The 17,320-nt window shown below is 41.9% G+C and overlaps 1 protein-coding gene across 4 annotated transcripts in view; it reads right to left on the bottom strand.

Moving 5' to 3' along the window:
- The window catches only part of LOC137326342 (alpha-(1,6)-fucosyltransferase), a 707,679-nt gene that overhangs the window by 280,189 nt on the left and 410,170 nt on the right, over positions 1-17,320 (bottom strand). For all 4 annotated transcript variants that reach the window (XM_067991334.1, XM_067991337.1, XM_067991336.1 and 1 more), the window contains exon 4: positions 8,935-8,999. In XM_067991334.1, the coding sequence (XP_067847435.1) occupies positions 8,935-8,999 (65 nt within the window). The remainder of the gene's footprint in view (positions 1-8,934; positions 9,000-17,320) is intronic.

The raw sequence follows: 17,320 nt of genomic DNA, 5'->3' as shown, positions 1-17,320 counted from the left end.
GATGGGGATAAATATCTCCCCCCCCCGCCCCCACTCATTGGAGATGTTAACCTTTTGACATTTAGATTATTTTCCATTCACCGATTTTGTTTTGACACACGGCTATAATTTTATTGGTAAAGTTAAATTAAGGCCCGATCAGTTTTTGTGAAACTGTGACATGATGATAAAACTAAAATGTTGCACAAACATTATTCTTGTAATGTGCCTTTGACAAACACTGCAACACCTGGCTGTTCTGTATTTCTTTCCCAGTGGCTGAGAGAGTATCGCTTTAAATGCCAGAGATGATAAAAAGGAAAGCAAACAAGTGTTTCTTAAAAAAAACAGTGGTTGTAAAATAAACAAGTCTCGAAATTCAGTCATCCATTGGGGTGAATATTTTCTTCCTCCTTTGGTTTGTAAATATTAAAAGAAAGCAACGGCTGGAGAACACCACCAAATTGTTACTATATCGCGTATGGGGAAGGAGAACAGCTGTTAAATGCAATGCCAGGCAGGAGCGAGTTTAACCTGCGACTGATAATTAAACATTCCTGCAGCCTTCAGAACTACCAACTGCCAGAAATAGTCTTGCATTTTTTTCCCTGCGAGAGCAGGTGGTCCGATAAGAAAGGCAGAAATGTTTGATTAAGTATTCCACTAGCATCCAGCTAGTCCAGGAATCGTAGCAGTCTTTTGGGAGCACGATGGACTTTTTGGATCTGTACGCGAGTCATTACAGATTTAAAGCACATCTCTCATTGAGCAAGTGTCCAATGATTCCGGAATGATAAGCTTGTTGACACGCCAAAAAAAAATCATTTCAGCATCTGAAGCAACTCTTCATTCATAACTAAATTTAAATTTAATTTCTCGTTTCAACTGGCTCTATGCTTTCAATCTGTATTGGTATTTTCTAGCTCACAGTATGCATTGGGAGAAAAAGCAGTTGGAAGTGATTCAAAGGGGAGCATAAATACGGACACCTTCCTTAGATTTTTCCTCATCTCTACCAATAGCTCCTAAAGTTTCAACAATGCCATTTGCAATTACTTTTGTTATCATCTAAACTGCCAAGTTGAGAGTCACCGATTTTCCTTAGAGATGCACATAATCATATTGGCAAAATAAAACTGAACTTGAACATTTATTCTCAGGTGCATTCAAAATATAACTGTAGCATCGGTGCAAAGTGGTTTTGCTTGCACTGATAATGCAGTTTTGGTGTAGCTGAAGCCTGAAACCAGAGTCAGGCCCCTTTCTAACATCAGAGCAAAGTGGAATGAGACTCCCTGAAGGAATCCGTTCATGTCTTAACACCTAATTTACTCTCCACAAGTTCAGCATTGGTGCAAAGCCAAAACCGCTTCACACTGCCTCTAACCTTTTAGTGTCAAAGCATTGTAACATTCAGTCTAATACTGACAAGGTAAGTTTTTGAAAAATGGAACAAACACTTCAACAGGAGAGCAACACCAAACCTCTACAGGAATAAATGGATGAGGTGAATAATCATAAAACCATTTTTTAATTATTTGAAGTCCGCACAATTCAATTGCTGTGCAGTAAAGAGACATCATCCTCTTACAGCATTTCCATTGAAGGACACAGAATGGATCTTGGCACACAAGTACTTTTTCCTACCCGTTCCATCTTATTCTTAAATGAAAATGGTTTTTCATTATTATTTTTTTCAAATCTACATTCTTCAAATGGCACCATCATTTTCCAAAAAGTATTTGCCATATCTGTTTTGTTGGGATGGTTGTTAGACACACCAAAACACTGGGCCACAAAAACATCAGCAAGCCCAAATGATGCACAATTATTCTGGCCATTTTCCTTCCTTGGCAACCAAGATAAATCCCTCCTTCTCCCAAACAATTTGCTTCAATTTTCTTGTTCAATCTCCATGCCTTAATATTAATCCTGGCCTGTCAGAAAGAGGTGCAGATGAAGGCATATAAAATGCTCCATCCCTGCTGCTTTTACTTAACTATCCACTGGTGTCACCCCTGGACCATTTCCTCTGTTCACATCACTCATGCTACTGAGCAACTGGTTGGTGAGTTAGTGGGGTTTGGAAGTACCTATCCCCACATTATAGCACTTAGTAAAAGACAGGATTGTAGTTCTGAGATGATTGGAAGAATACTGCTGAATATCCAAATGATTCCAAACATTTTTATACACTACTGCATACACTTTGGCTTGGGAATTTCCTCAAGAAAGTAATGTGGAGAACTAGAATTAGAACTTGCATTGATATCGGGCCTTTCTCAACCTCAGGGTGTCAGCTCACAGCCAGTGAAGTACTTTTGAAGTGTAGTCACTGTTGTAATCGAGGAAACATGGCAGCCGATTTGCACACAGCAAGGTCCCACAAACAGCAATGAAAATGAGCAGATAATCTGATTTTTAATAATGTTGGTTGATGGATAAATATTGGACAGGACACTGGGGAGAACTCCTCTGCTCTTCTTCGGATAGTGCTGTGGGATCTTTTACATCCGCTTGAGAGGGTAGACGGGGCCTCGGCTTAACGTCCCATCCGAAAGACGAGTTATTAACAGGCTGTTGCCACAGGCCTGATTGTCCTTAACTATGAACCTGGAGGAAATTCCAAGAGAAAATTTGACAGCAACATGAATGACTTTGACCAGAACAAGCAAGTTCATTTTCCACTAAATTAATAGTTAAGTTCATTCACCAGTACATTGCAAAGTTTTGCCTGTGTCTACAGCTATTCAGCCTTTGAGTGAACGCATTAATAAGAATTATTTGCATTTTCTCAAACGACTTTTGTTGCTGGGTTCCAGCAGCAACATCTACGATCCGTTAAGATGTTGATAAACATGGGGAGATTCCATGTATATGTGCAGGGGGATTATTTTCTTCCCCGTCTATATGCAATGCTGTGGCTGGACACCATGCGTGGAACAGCGTGTACATAAAGGGACATCGTCCCTCCGTAAATGCGGGTCATTGTTTGTTCTAAATGCACAAGAGCAGCCACACTCAAAATGGCCGAATCAGGCCAAACGTGGGTCACTCTGTTTTTATTTCAATTCCAAACTAAACAGAAAACAAAACTCCCACAAATTTCCAAAAGAACTATTTGCATCGCACCATATTTTATTTCTCAATCTCACTTCTGTGGTGCGGAAGAATCGAAACAGCGATGAACAGTTGGCCGGTTTCACACATGCAAGCTATTTTCAGGTTCAAGAGAGACTTACGTTGCTGAGACTACACTACAGGCTGGAAATGTAACACAGAACCAAAGCAGCTGAACTCTTCCTGTCAAAGCAAATCAATCAGCATTGACTGCTCCTTAAAAAGGAGACAGGGACACTTTGGAATATTACATTTGATGCAGTGAGAATAGAAAAATACATCCTTTTTCTTCATTTTGGTTTCTAAAACATGAGAGTTTGTTTTGAGCATTTATTTAAACTTGCTGCTTTATTGATGCAATTACTGCTGTAAAGCCTGACAGCTCCAGAGATACTTTTCCATGTGCCACGTGTTCATTTGGATTTTAAAAAAAATGTTGTGCTTCTGAATAAAAATGACTTTCAAATGAAGTGACATTACACCAGAGGCTGATGGCAGTGCCAATGCTGAATTGTTCCAATTTAAATCTCGCCCGTGAGAAGATCAGAAGGGTTCAAGATCAACTTAACACGCCCGTCAGCATGTACTGCACTGTGTAGCAGCACCTGAAGCAGCTTTTCGAATATACAAGAGCACAATAGAGCAAAAAGGAAAATTGCCGACAATCATCATTAATTCTACCAGTACTGGATATGAAATTACATTTTTATAAAAGACTTGCATGTGCATAGCTCCTTTCACAACCTCAGGACGTCCCAAAGTGCTTTACAGCTAATGAAGTATTTTTGAAGTGTAGTCACTGTCGTAATGTAGGAAACGTAGCAATCAATTTGCGCACAGCAAGATCCCACAAACAGCCATGAGATAATGACCAGATAATCTGTTTCAGTGATGTTGGATGAGGGATAATTATCGGCAGGACACCAGGGAGAACTTTCCTGCTCCTCTTCGAAACATCGCAATGGGATCTTTTACGCCCACCTGAGAGGGCAGATGGGACCTCGGTTTAACGTCTCATCTGACACTTCCGACAGTGCAGCACTCCCTCAACTGCACTGCAGTGTCAGCCTAGATTTTGTGCTCAAATTGCCGGAGTGGGACTTGAACCCACAACCTTCTGACTCAGAGGCAAGAGTGCTACCACTGAGCCACAGTTAGCATCTAATAAATAACTCATGTCACAAAAACAAATGGAGCATTAAAAACACTTTTTCTTAAACAAATTCACGCTAACCCGATTAAAATCAGCAACATTCTTTCACAAATGAATTAGAACAGAACAAGAGCTTACATCAACGCACATATCGAAAACCGTAAATGCAAAAGCTGCCGATTTATTTGGCCAGAGAAAATGGACAGGGTATTCTGATACGTTCTCATCTCTCAGCACTTGAGGTAAAGGCATTTTTAGAAAGTGTGATAAAGCAGGATTGTCTGGGGAGTGGATTTTGCATAGTGTTCCAACATCTCTGGGGTCTGACCTAGAATCCAGCCCAAACTGACGAGATGGGAGGTCTCCCAATCTCCCTCCCTGCCACCTATAAAGACCCAATCTGAAACAATTTTGGCCAATCTCAATCCAGTCCCTAGTGGGCTCGAGTCCACATCACAATACTGACCAAGATTCAGTGCAAACTGCCAGTATCTAATAATCTCACGCAGAGAGGGCATAAAAAGAGAGGCTATACTGCCATTGTGGGGAATCTGCATGTTCGTAGTGACTGGGTATGTCGTGCTTTTGTGAGGTTAGGACTAAGGTGCCTTGTTAGGTCATAGCAAAGAAAACTTAACACCACATCAGTCAATGATACCACATCGGTCAAGGACATAACCCACTAGGGAGCACTCAATGTCGATTCTGAGTGTCAAAAGGGATGCATTTCTCTAGTGACATTCCTCACATTCATGAACAAAGAAATTCACCAAAAATATAAATGTAGCAGATCTATATTGAATCTGTTACTCGATGAAGTGTAATTTACTGTCTGTGAATAAATGTCTAGCAGATCATCCCAGAGATAATGTGCACGTAAGTCTATTTGAGGCCTGTAAGATTCAATCGGCAGAGCAGCCATGCATCAAAGGAGGGCTTTACTTTGTTTGAAAAGAAATAAATCCGATAATTTGCTCAGGAGGTACAACACTCTGCTAAGTTTTCTGCGCAGACTATTTCTGTTAATAAGACTGATATTTCTCCACATTTGGCAATGTTCCAGAAGAGAAACTGCCTCAACAGTGAAATGGTTTACCAGAAAATTTAAAATTATGGGCTGGATTTTGCAGTGAAATGAAGAGGCTAACAGCGCTCACCGTTATTGATGCGCAAATTGGACAGCGACTTCTGGCAAGCGCACATGCGCAGTTAAACGCAAAAATCCCAATGATGCTGTCCAAGATGTGCCGCTCATTTGTAACCTGCGTGAAAACGGCATCTCGCCGTCTGGCTCCCCATTCAAATGTATTGACGTTGTAGATCGGGACTAAACTTGCCACAAAAAGTTAGGGCTTGTCCATTCCAGTCGAAGTACCCTTTTAACGGCCTGGTAAATCTTAATTACTACAAAACAACCTCTCTGGCACTGAAAATTAACTATCACCAGTGTGGAGTCTCATCCCTTCAGCTTTTAACTATTCACAGCACAGCACAGGAGGAGGCCAGTCGGCCCATCATGCCCCTGCCAGCTCATTGAACGAGCTATCCAATTAGCCCCATTCCCCTGACTCTTTCCCTTCAAGTATTTATCTAATTCCCTTTTGAAAGTGACTATTGAAGTTGCTTCCACCATTGAAGTTGCTTCCACCACCTTTTCAGGCAGGGCATTCCAGATCATAACAATTCGCTGCATAAAAAAATGTTTCCTCATGTCACCTCTGGCTCTTTTGCCGATCGCCTTAAATTTGTGTCCTTGGTTACTGACCCATCTGCCACTGGAAACAGTTTCTCCTTATTTACTCTGGATCAAAACCATTCATGATTTTGAACACCTCTATCAAATCTCCCCATAACTTTCTCTACTCCAAGGAGAACAACCCCAGCTTCTCCAGTCTCTCCACATAACTGAAGTCCCTCATCCCTGGTACCATTCTAGTAAATCTCTTCTGCACCCTCTCGAAGGCCTTGACATCATTTCTAAAGTGTGGTGTCCAGAATTGAACACAATACTCCAGTTGAGGCCTAACCAGTGTTTTATAAACATTTAGCACAACTTCCTTGCTTTTGTATTCTATGCTTCTTTTAATAAAGCCCAGAATCCCACATGCTTTTTTTTTGAAAAACAGCCTTCTCAACTTGTCCTGCCACCTTCAAAGATTAGTGTTTGTGCACCCCCAGGTCTCTCTGTTCCTGGACTCTCTTTAAAACTGTACCATTTAGTTTATATTGCCTCTTCTATTCTTCCTACCAAAATGAATCACTTCACACTTGTCTGCATTAAATTTCATCTACCATGTGTCTGCCCATTTTACCAGCCTGTCCATGTCCTCCTGAAGTCTGTTACTATCCTCCTCACTGATTATTTCATTTCCAAGTTCTATGTCATCTGCAATCTTTGAAATTATGCCCTGTATACCCAAGTCCAGGTCATTAATACATATAAAAAAGAGCAGTGGTCCCAATACTGACCCCTGGCAAACACCATTGTATACTTCCCTCCAGTCTGAAAAACAATCGTTCACCACTACTCACTGCTTTCTGTCCCTTAGCCAATTTTGTATCGACGCTGCCACTATCCCTTTAATCCCATTGGGCTTTAATTTTGCTAACAAGTCTATTATGTGGTACTTTATCAAATGCCTTTTGAAAGTCCATTTACACAACATCAACCGCACTATCCTCATCAACTCTCTCAGTTACTTTAACAAAGTACTCAATCAAGTTAGTCAAACATGATTTTCCGTTTAACAAATCCATGCTGACTTTCATTTATTAGCCAATACTTTTCCAAGTGCCAATTAATTTTGTCCCAGATTTTTGACTCTAAAAGTTTCCCCACCACCGACATTAGGCTGACTGGCCTGTAATTGCTGGGTTTATCCCTCTCCCCTTTTTTGAACAGGGGTGTAACATTTGCAATCCTCCAGCACCATCTCCACATCTAAGGAGGATTGGAAGATTGTGGCCAGAACCTCTGTAATTTCCACCCTTACTTCCCTTAGTAACCTAGGATGTATCCCATCTGGACTTCTTTACTTTGAGCACTGCCAATCTTTTAAGTACCTCCTCTTTATCTATTTTTATCCTATTCAATATCGCTACTACCTCCTCCTTTACTGCTGCAATGGCAGCATCCTCTTCTCTCGTGAAGACGGATGCAAAGTATTCATTTAGTACCTCAGCCATGCCCTCTGCCTCCACAAGAAGATCACCTCTTTATATCCCTAATCGGTCCCACCCTTCCTTTGACTACCCTTTTACTATTTATATGTTTATAAAAGACTTTTGGGCTCCCTTTATGTCAGCCGCTAATCTTTTCTCATACTTTCTACCTCTGTACAGACTTCCTCTGTACTTTCTGTATTCAGCCTGGTTCACTACTCTATTATGAACCTTACATTCATCATAAGCCTCCTTTTTCTGTTTCATTTTAATCTCTATATCTTTAGTCATCCAGGGAGCTCTAGCTGTGGATGCCCTTCCTTTCCCCTTTGTAGGAATGTCTCTACTCTATACCTGAAACAACCTTGAAGGCCTCCCATTGTTCAATTACTGTCTTGCCTACCAATTTTTGATTCCAATTACCTGGGCAAGATCCCTTTTTAACTCACTGAAATTTGCCCTCCTCCAGTTAAGTATTTTCACATTTGATTGTTCATTGTCCTTTTCCATAACTATTTAAACCTAATGATATTATGATCACTGTTTCCCAAATTCTCCCCCACTGAAACATGCTCCACATATTCCAATATTGTTGGAGATTTAAAAAAAATAGATCTCTCTCATAATCCAAACCTACTTTCCCTTTCTCTACCTGGTTTGACTGTGAATTCACTACTCTAACTTACACTTCCTGGTTCAGACTGCGCTGTTCATTTCACAATCCATCAATCTGATTAAGGAGATACACAGTTGCTTGCCCTGTTCACACAGGTCCCAGATGTCCTGTAGAGGACGCCACACTGTTTGGATTTCTAATTTACAGTAACTTGCTGTGCAAAACCCCATAGAAAGTCTACGCTCAAGTGCAAATCGAACGAACGGCTTGTGCCATTTCATTCGCCGCTCATAGCAAAATGCAGCCCAGTGGTTCTCACTCGGGCACACTGTTCCGAGTAATTATTTGCAAATTACTGTCCTATGATTTGGAGCAATATTTTGCAATTATTCTGGATGATGTGTTACATATCTCAGACCATTTTCACTGGAGAACACAGCCACAGTTAGTCAACAGACATGCAAAGAGGAGGAGAAACACACAACTTCCCACTCTCCAAACAGCAGCATGCATTACACAACATTTGCATGAAATGAGCATGTGTAATCATTACTGAAATGTAGCAGGACGTTCTTTGTCTAGAAGTATCTTTCAACATAAAAGCTGAGCTTAAGTTTATTGTGAGCAGGAGGGAAATGCTCGTGGGTTTTATCAACAGATTTGCAGGTCAGTATTCTGGCCAAAAACCATGGCCTTTGATTTTTACCTGTTGCCCAAGATGTCACTTTTTGTTTTGATTTCAGTTTCATTCAGCAATATCAAGCAATTCAAAAATGGCACATATGGTTACAAGTAAAACATTCATCGTAGCGATGAAATAAATTACATTTGACCTTAGACAACGGTGTACTTTTTGTCCCCACTGCACTTGGACAGGTTCTGGGGGTGAAGAAATCTGGCTTACCTTAACATAGCCACGAAAGCAAAACCAAGTTGGAGCTTTTCTTGCAAGGCTGGGCCGTCGTCTCCCTAATCGAAGAAAAAACAATTTTGAGACTCTGTCCCATTCATACAAAAACACCAACCTCCTTTTGTGGGAAGGAAACAACAATGGTCTTTGAAAGGTGCCTTTTCAGTGATCAAAGAGGACCTCTGGAGAATGAAAAGCTGTGCTGCATTTCTGAATCACTTCATTGAACAGCTGAGCATGTAGTAGAAGCAATCCCTTTCGTACTTTTGGTGGATTCCACACCACTGGAGAAAAGGACAAACTCGCACTTATTTCAAAATTGCAATTTGCTTGTTTTTTTTGTGGCTGCCCAACTTTCCCAAAACTCCACCTCTGGTCTACTGCATCACCAGCTTGCACGCCCACGGCCAGAGAAGATGTGCGTCTTCGGCAACATTTACAATGCTGCCAACATGCTGCCACCTCAGGAGGAACCCACAAAAACTCACCTCTTTTGGCAGCAGTGTCACCTCACTGACCTTACAGCAGTGTCACCTCACTGACCTTACAGCAGTGTCACCTCACTGACCTTACAGCAGTGTCACCTCACTCACCTTACAGCAGTGTCACCTCACTGACCTTACAGCAGTGTCACCTCACTCACCTTACAGCAGTGACACCTCACTGACCTTACAGCAGTGTCACCTCACTGACCTTACAGCAGTGTCACCTCACTGACCTTACAGCAGTGTCACCTCACTGACCTTACAGCAGTGTCACCTCACTCACCTTACAGCAGTGTCACCTCACTCACCTTACAGCAGTGTCACCTCACTGACCTTACAGCAGTGTCACCTCACTGACCTTACAGCAGTGTCACCTCACTGACCTTACAGCAGTGTCACCTCACTGACCTTACAGCAGTGTCACCTCACTCACCTTACAGCAGTGTCACCTCACTGACCTTACAGCAGTGTCACCTCACTCACCTTACAGCAGTGTCACCTCACTGACCTTACAGCAGTGTCACCTCACTGACCTTACAGCAGTGTCACCTCACTGACCTTACAGCAGTGTCACCTCACTGACCTTACAGCAGTGTCACCTCACTGACCTTACAGCAGTGTCACCTCATTCACCTTACAGCAGTGTCACCTCACTGACCTTACAGCAGTGTCACCTCACTGACCTTACAGCAGTGTCACCTCACTGACCTTACAGCAGTGTCACCTCACTGACCTTACAGCAGTGTCACCTCACTGACCTTACAGCAGTGTCACCTCACTGACCTTACAGCAGTGTCACCTCACTCACCTTACAGCAGTGTCACCTCACTCACCTTACAGCAGTGTCACCTCACTGACCTTACAGCAGTGTCACCTCACTCACCTTACAGCAGTGTCACCTCACTGACCTTACAGCAGTGTCACCTCACTCACCTTACAGCAGTGTCACCTCACTGACCTTACAGCAGTGTCACCTCACTGACCTTACAGCAGTGTCACCTCACTCACCTTACAGCAGTGTCACCTCACTGACCCTACAGCAGTGTCACCAGAGGTGGTAACGTGACAATACATTATTATTATTACATTATTATTTTCTGTTACCGAACATTCTATAATCAGATTTCAGTAAATGTGCTATTTCATAGCTTTTCCCCCTCAGTTGTGAAAGTTACCTTATGTGCATGATGCTGCTTGTCTTGTGTCAAATTAGCTGTTGACCAGTTTTAGTGTTTTGGATTCGACACTGCAGGCGGTTATTTTCCCCCCTTCCCTGAATGTGCTAAATCGTGCTGAGGTACAATTCCACAGGCAGCCAAACATACAGTCTCCATGTCTTGGTCTGAGGAAGCTATACAACCAAACCAAACAAATCCTATCCTCATCTGACATTCCCACATACACGTGCACTTCCGGAAGGGCCCAATGGCCGATTTCCCATCTCCCTCGCCCAAGGATCCTAATTGTAACACTTGAATGATAGCATCAACTGAGATTGACTAACTTAGCACAGACCAAGGATCAAACTTGAGACCTTCCTGGTCTGAGTGCTTCAGTGCGAGAAGGGCAAGTACTTTTACTCACCGAGATATTATAAACATCAATTCTTTGGCGAACTGGGAAAATTAAACTACTGTTTGTGTTGAGCATGTGTTGATGAATCACAGAAATTGATGAACTACTCAGGAAATCCTGTATGTAGTGGACTGGTGGAGAGGCCTCATATGCACATTGGGATGTCAGGATGTTCCAGAAATAACATTTCATTTTTTTTCCCCTGAAGCAACTGGCTTTAAGTAAATGAGTTAGAACATAAGATTTTGCAGAATTTGTCAGTTACAGACTTCATGTAAATCGGACCAGCAGTCCCATGGAGTCTTACTTTCTGCGACCAGAAAACAGAAACTAACGCTGCTCACCAGTCTGCCTTTTACTTTCTCCCAGAGTAATCACAGATTGCTGTTTCTCTCCTTTCTTACAGGTTGGCTGATCTCACTGTCGGAATTGTGCTTGGCTGCAATCTTTCCTTTTAAAATAACTTTCCGTGAATGACTTCGAAGTTAACCTACTTTACTGATTCCTCAACTTTTTTTTTTAATATGTCAGCTGGTGTTTGACACATACTGAAACCCATCACAATACTCGGAGTCTCCAGATAAAACTGCAGAAAAATTCACTTTAGTCGACTTTGTTTGGCTGGTATGGTTTGCAAACTCTCTCTCTGAATCCCAGAGAACTTGTGCATGGGTTAACAAAAAAAGCAAGATTTAGGGCAGCCCCAAATGTGTGCAGGAGAATTGCTCCAGTTTAACTAACGACAATTTGCATTTATATAGCGCCTTTAACGTAGTAAAAACGTCCCAAGGCGCTTCACAGGAGCGGAAGCAGGCAAAAATTGGACACCAAGCCACATAAAGAGATATTAGGACAGATGACCAAAAGTTTGGTCAAACAGGTAGGTTTTAAGGAGCGACTTGAAGGAGAGGGAGAGGTAGAGAGGTTTAGGGAGGAAATTCCAGAGCTTAAGGCCTAGACAGCTGAAGGCACGGCCGCCAATGGTGCAGTGATGAAAATCGGGGATGCGCAAGAGGCCAGAATTGGAGGAGTGCAGAGATCTCAGAGGGTTGTAGGGCTAGAGGAGGTTACAGAGATCGGAAGGGGTGAGGCCATGGAGAGATTTGAACACAAGGATGAGAATTTTAATATCGAGGCATTGCTGGACCGGGAGCCAAAGTAGATCAGCGAGCACAAGATAAAACCAGGTAAAAGCTTGCAGCTTACCAGCAAAAGGCACTGATGAGCTTTCTGCTCATTGTCCAGTGAGTTCTGCCCGACACCCTAATTTACCAGGAATAGAGTGAGACAAATCCCAGCCTCCAGTGACAGGCCTATCTCTCTGGTCAATCTACTGCATATAGGAAGGAAAAATGGGAAACACACGTAGTCCATGAATGGGGATGAAATAGTCACGGGCGAAGTTGAAAACCTAAGAGTCTTAGCAGACTCGATGCACCATATGCCCAATCAATGCAGAGCAGCAGTCAATAAAGCCAATAAAGCTAACAGGAGGAGACAAGTTGAAGGAAGTCATGATCAAACTGTAAAGTGTTCTGATCAAAACCACGCCTTGAGTGCTGAGTTCATTTCTGGTCACCGAAACACAAGAAGGCATTCAAGTATTAGCAATAGTATAGAGACAGGTCACAAAGCTGATCCCTATTCTTAGAAGTTTGAGTTTAGAGAAAACACTGGACAAACTGGTCCTTTTCAGCCTCAAAATCAGGTGTCTGAGAGGGAATTTTACAGAGGTATATCAAATAGTAAACAGGATAGAAAAGGTAAATCCACAACATTCCTTCAATTTATATTACAAGAGGCCACAGGTTTAACCTATTGAAAAGGTAAATTTAGGACTAATATCAGGAAATTCATCTTCACACAGCAATCAACACATGGGATTGACTCCTGGAAGGAACAGTGGAGGGAAAAACCCTGGAATCAATTAAGAACCAATTGGATGCTACATGAAGCCGGGGGGGGGGAGGGAGGGGGTGTTTGTTAGAGTTAATCTGGATGGATGAACTAAGATGGGCCAAATGGCCTTCCTCATACTTAATAATTTAGTGATTACCATTACCATCTGAGGCAATTGCCATCGCACCTACCACTCCAGGTCTGGAGAAACTGAAGACATACAATCAGTGGCAGCACCGATATGATGTGCAGAAAGATAGGGAATTCATATCTGCAATTCTTCATATCTTATTTCAGCCATGGCATCTGATCAGCTCATGCTTTCTCACAGGGAGGAAAGGAAGTAAACAGTGAACTCGTGATTGCAGATTACCCCAATCAACAAGTCGTGGATCTCAACAAGCAGACTAAGGAGAGTAATCATAAAGAACTAAAATGTCAGCATGGGAAAGAATCAGGTATGTATCCTGTCACATTTCAGGATTTTGTAAAAACCATTTTGCCACAGAAGACTTGGAACAGAAGTCATTTTTAAAAGTTGGGTTTTTAAAGCAAAGTGTATTTTTTTTTAAAAAGGCACAGAGATAAATGGTGGTTTAAGTATTACTTCTCCTCAAAGATAAGCAATTTGTTAGCTTGCCTTAGTAATCGAGAAGTTTCTGGTCCCAGGTGCTTGGCAAAAGTGGTCTGGAAGCCTTCCCTTCTGGCTGTGGACATGGGGTGATAAAAATAAAGACAGAGACACAGGCAGTCAGTCAGGTCCAGCTAAGTCAATCTGTTCTTCCAACAGAAAGCTGAGTGGGCAAGCTGTGACCAGGCTCAGAAGTTTAGCATGCAGAATGGCAGTTAAGACTTATTTTGTTTAAGTCACGTAATCTAACCCACTGATTAGGGGAAGCACAGGGCCTTCATTATGTTGTACTATTAAATGAAGACAACTTGAGTGATCGAATAAAGTGAATCTGATCATAACTGTTGCCCTTTTTATTCATTCACTGTGAAATAAAGTGGCCTAACAAGTCATATCTGGCTTTCTCTTAACAAGTTTTTTTTCCCGGTCCACCATTGAAAAGATTGAAGAAGCAGATATGAGGGCACATGTGAAAGGCATGGTATCCAGTTTGTATGTCAACAGGGGGGCATGGTTAACTCCCCTGGATTACACTATCACACAAGTAGATAATGACCAATCTGAGTTAACTCCAGCATGCAAGAGACACAGGATCCGATTACAGGAGCCACTGAATCCAAGATGTTATCGACAGCAGACTCAAATTTGTAACACCTACTATTTGAACTGATTCATTGCTGGTCCAAATCGTGGAGCATGTCTTCAATGAAAAATGTAAAGCAACTGTGTCCCCAGGTTTGGGAGTGAGAAAGAAAATCAGCCTGCGTTCCCATTCCTCTCCAGACCTGCTGGAACGCGCCATGTGGATGTTGATTGAGAAAAGGATTGACTTCAGCTATCATTTTCATTGCAGTCACTCAATCCACTACTCATTCAAGGTCTACGCTCACACATGGAGAATGGCAACTTGGTCTAGGAACCAGAGGGCTGCAACTGTGCCCCAAAATGTCGGAGCTTTCAGGGCAGAAGCAAAAAGAGAGAAAACTGGATCTGGAGGAGGAAAAACTCGTAATCAGAGTGAAGAACCATTTTCCCTGAAATAATCAGATATAACATATTAGTTAATAGAATGAAAATGGAAGGGGAGGGAGGAAAACAACTTTTAAACTTATGGACATAAAACTTTTGTGAAATGGATGCTGTCCTAACTCTTTGATTAAGAAGGTCCTTCAAGCTCCACTTCAGGACTCAAACACATAATCTAGTGAGACATCTCAGTGCAATACTGAGGGCATGCTGCATTGTCAGAGATACTGTCTTTCCGACAAAACTTCAAGTGGATATAAAAGATCTTATTGCATTATTCAGAGAAAATCAGGGAGTTCTGCACAACAATCGTCCCTCAATCAAATCCACCAAAGGCAAATTAACAGGTCGCTCATCTCATTTGCTCGGACTTGAGCTGGAAATTTCATTTGGATATTTTATGTTGAGACTTCCAAGTTCTGCAGCCAAATTCTGAGTGAGAGAGCGAGAGAGAGAATGAGACAGCGAGTGAGAGAGCGAATGAGGGGAGTGTGAGCGAGGGAGAGAAGAGAGGGAAAAGAAGAGAGGTGTCCTGGAGTTGTGGGGGTCAATTTTCCTGACCTTTGCCTCTAGGGAACTCCCATTTCCTCAGGGAGAAAGGAAGAACAAATAAATAAATAAATAAAGTGCATGTATGTTAGGCAGACACTTATAGATAGTGGAATAAAAAGATACACTTTTCATATAAATAACTAAGAACAAGGTCTTGGGAAGGGAAGTACAAAAAGTCAGCAGCAACTTAAGCAAGTTCTATTCAAGTGGCAGCCAAATAGTATTAAACATATTGTTATACCTCTGAGGCCTGTATCTTTCAATAGTTGTAAGGTTTCAGCATTAAGTGTGCAACATTGTCATCTTAAAATCAGTCATGTGAGACATTGTGAATTTGTTATAGTATAGCAATGGCCAAAACCACTGCTGCATTGAATCCATAGTGAGGCAACAGTGAAGACCAGAAACCACATTCAAGTCCTGGACCATTCATGAGCAACACTATACATCATCTACAAGTTTTTTACGAAGATAATGCAGACTGACTTTTTACTCTTCAGGAAAATAGCAGGCTGTCTCCACAAATAAAGAACAGGACAGCAATGTGATAAATGCTGGACAACTTGTGTCAGCAGCTGATGTTTAAAACTGCGAAAGGACGACAGGTCAAAAGTGATCTGAACAAATTCCAAACAGGAAAAGTTAAAATGGGATTCAAATAACAGTTGGGAAAGACCTTTAGAAAAAATGGGTCTATAAGTTAATTATGTGAAGAGACGTTTTTCTCATACTGCAATAAGGGAAAGTATGCTCTGCTGATATTTAGTTTCCAGTAATACTGGTTATAACTACTTATGCACTTTATCACAATACAATATAGAGAGGCTGCGTAACTCTACCGCGTCAGTCAGTAAAGCAAACCCCACGATCACTTTTCATCGAATCACATTACACAGCGTTAGCTTTTGCTAAATCACTTGGTTTCTAAGAAAGAGCCAACTGATGCGAGTTGTGTACTCCCAGCAGCAAAAATACAGTATTCTGCAACAGAAAAAGTCAAGGAAATTATTACACTCTGGTTACAGAATGAAACACTCCGGAGTGTGTTATAAGGTAGAATTACACCTTGGGTTGAGATGATTTTGATAAGCCACTAAAGCTTTGCCTTCATGTTGCATGACTTAATTTTTAATCTCTTGATAAATTACTGCCATCTAACACACCCTGCCTGTGCTATGCATCACTCTATGAGTTAGAGCGTATCTGCTCAATTGGAAACACGTAAAATTTTTAATCACAGCTTCTCACCACCTCAGTACAACAAGCAAGTCTGCAGACATACAGCTCGTCTCACCTTTCCCAGCTTTTTCCTGCCAAGAAAATGATAGCACCAGAAGCCAGAGTATTTTCTTCTTTCCTGAAGCTCAACAGACCTTTCAACCCTGTTGCTACATTAGCTCCAGCTCAACATAACACGAGGTTTTATCCTTCCCGCAGTCAGGTTTCATTCTTTCATTAGTCACCGATTAACTAACCTGCTCATATTGTTTTCACCTGATCAATAGCCGCCCTAATCTTGCAAAAGCTGACTAACCTTGCACAGGCAAATTTTTGCCAGTAATGTTTAATATCCAAGATTAAAACTACTTGCCGCTTGCTCAACCGACAACAGATTCAAGACAAACATAATGTCTGTCACTTGAAGTCCCTTGAGTCAAACCACAGCATTACTTGGTTGGTGTGCACACACATAGGGATGCACCTGGGTATGCATGCTCATACACACACTCACACACAAATTCAATTTCACATCAATGCAGTGTTTCTCAAACACTTTGGTCACTAAAAACATAGAAAGAGAAAAAGCCTCTTTCAATGCTAACTTACAGTCAAAGGGATACTTTTCCTTGCATTTTGAAGGAGCTGATTCCAATGCCCAAGCAATTGAATCACTGTCGCTGTAGTCCTCTGCCACAAGAGGGAGGGTGGGGACAAGATTTTCACTGGGATAAGGGCTTTCTGGGGTTGGTCCTACCCATTTTCTAAGTCTGCCAGTTGAACCAACAAGAATGCACCTACCGACTGGCTGAGACACATTCAGCATGAGGACGACAAAAAAAATGCAGGAATATCATGGGAACGCCGTCAGCTACATGCTCCACTCCCAGTCACACACCATCCAGATTTGGACATATATTGCTGTTCTTTCACTGTCACTGGGTCAAAATGCTGCAACTGCCTACCTAACACCATTGTGGGTACACCATCACCA

The sequence above is a fragment of the Heptranchias perlo genome, chromosome 10 (assembly GCF_035084215.1).
Source record: "Heptranchias perlo isolate sHepPer1 chromosome 10, sHepPer1.hap1, whole genome shotgun sequence".
Taxonomy (NCBI): Eukaryota; Metazoa; Chordata; class Chondrichthyes; order Hexanchiformes; family Hexanchidae; genus Heptranchias; species Heptranchias perlo.
The sequence above is the reverse complement of the archived record's forward strand: the minus strand, read 5'-3'. Positions and strand labels throughout refer to the sequence as shown.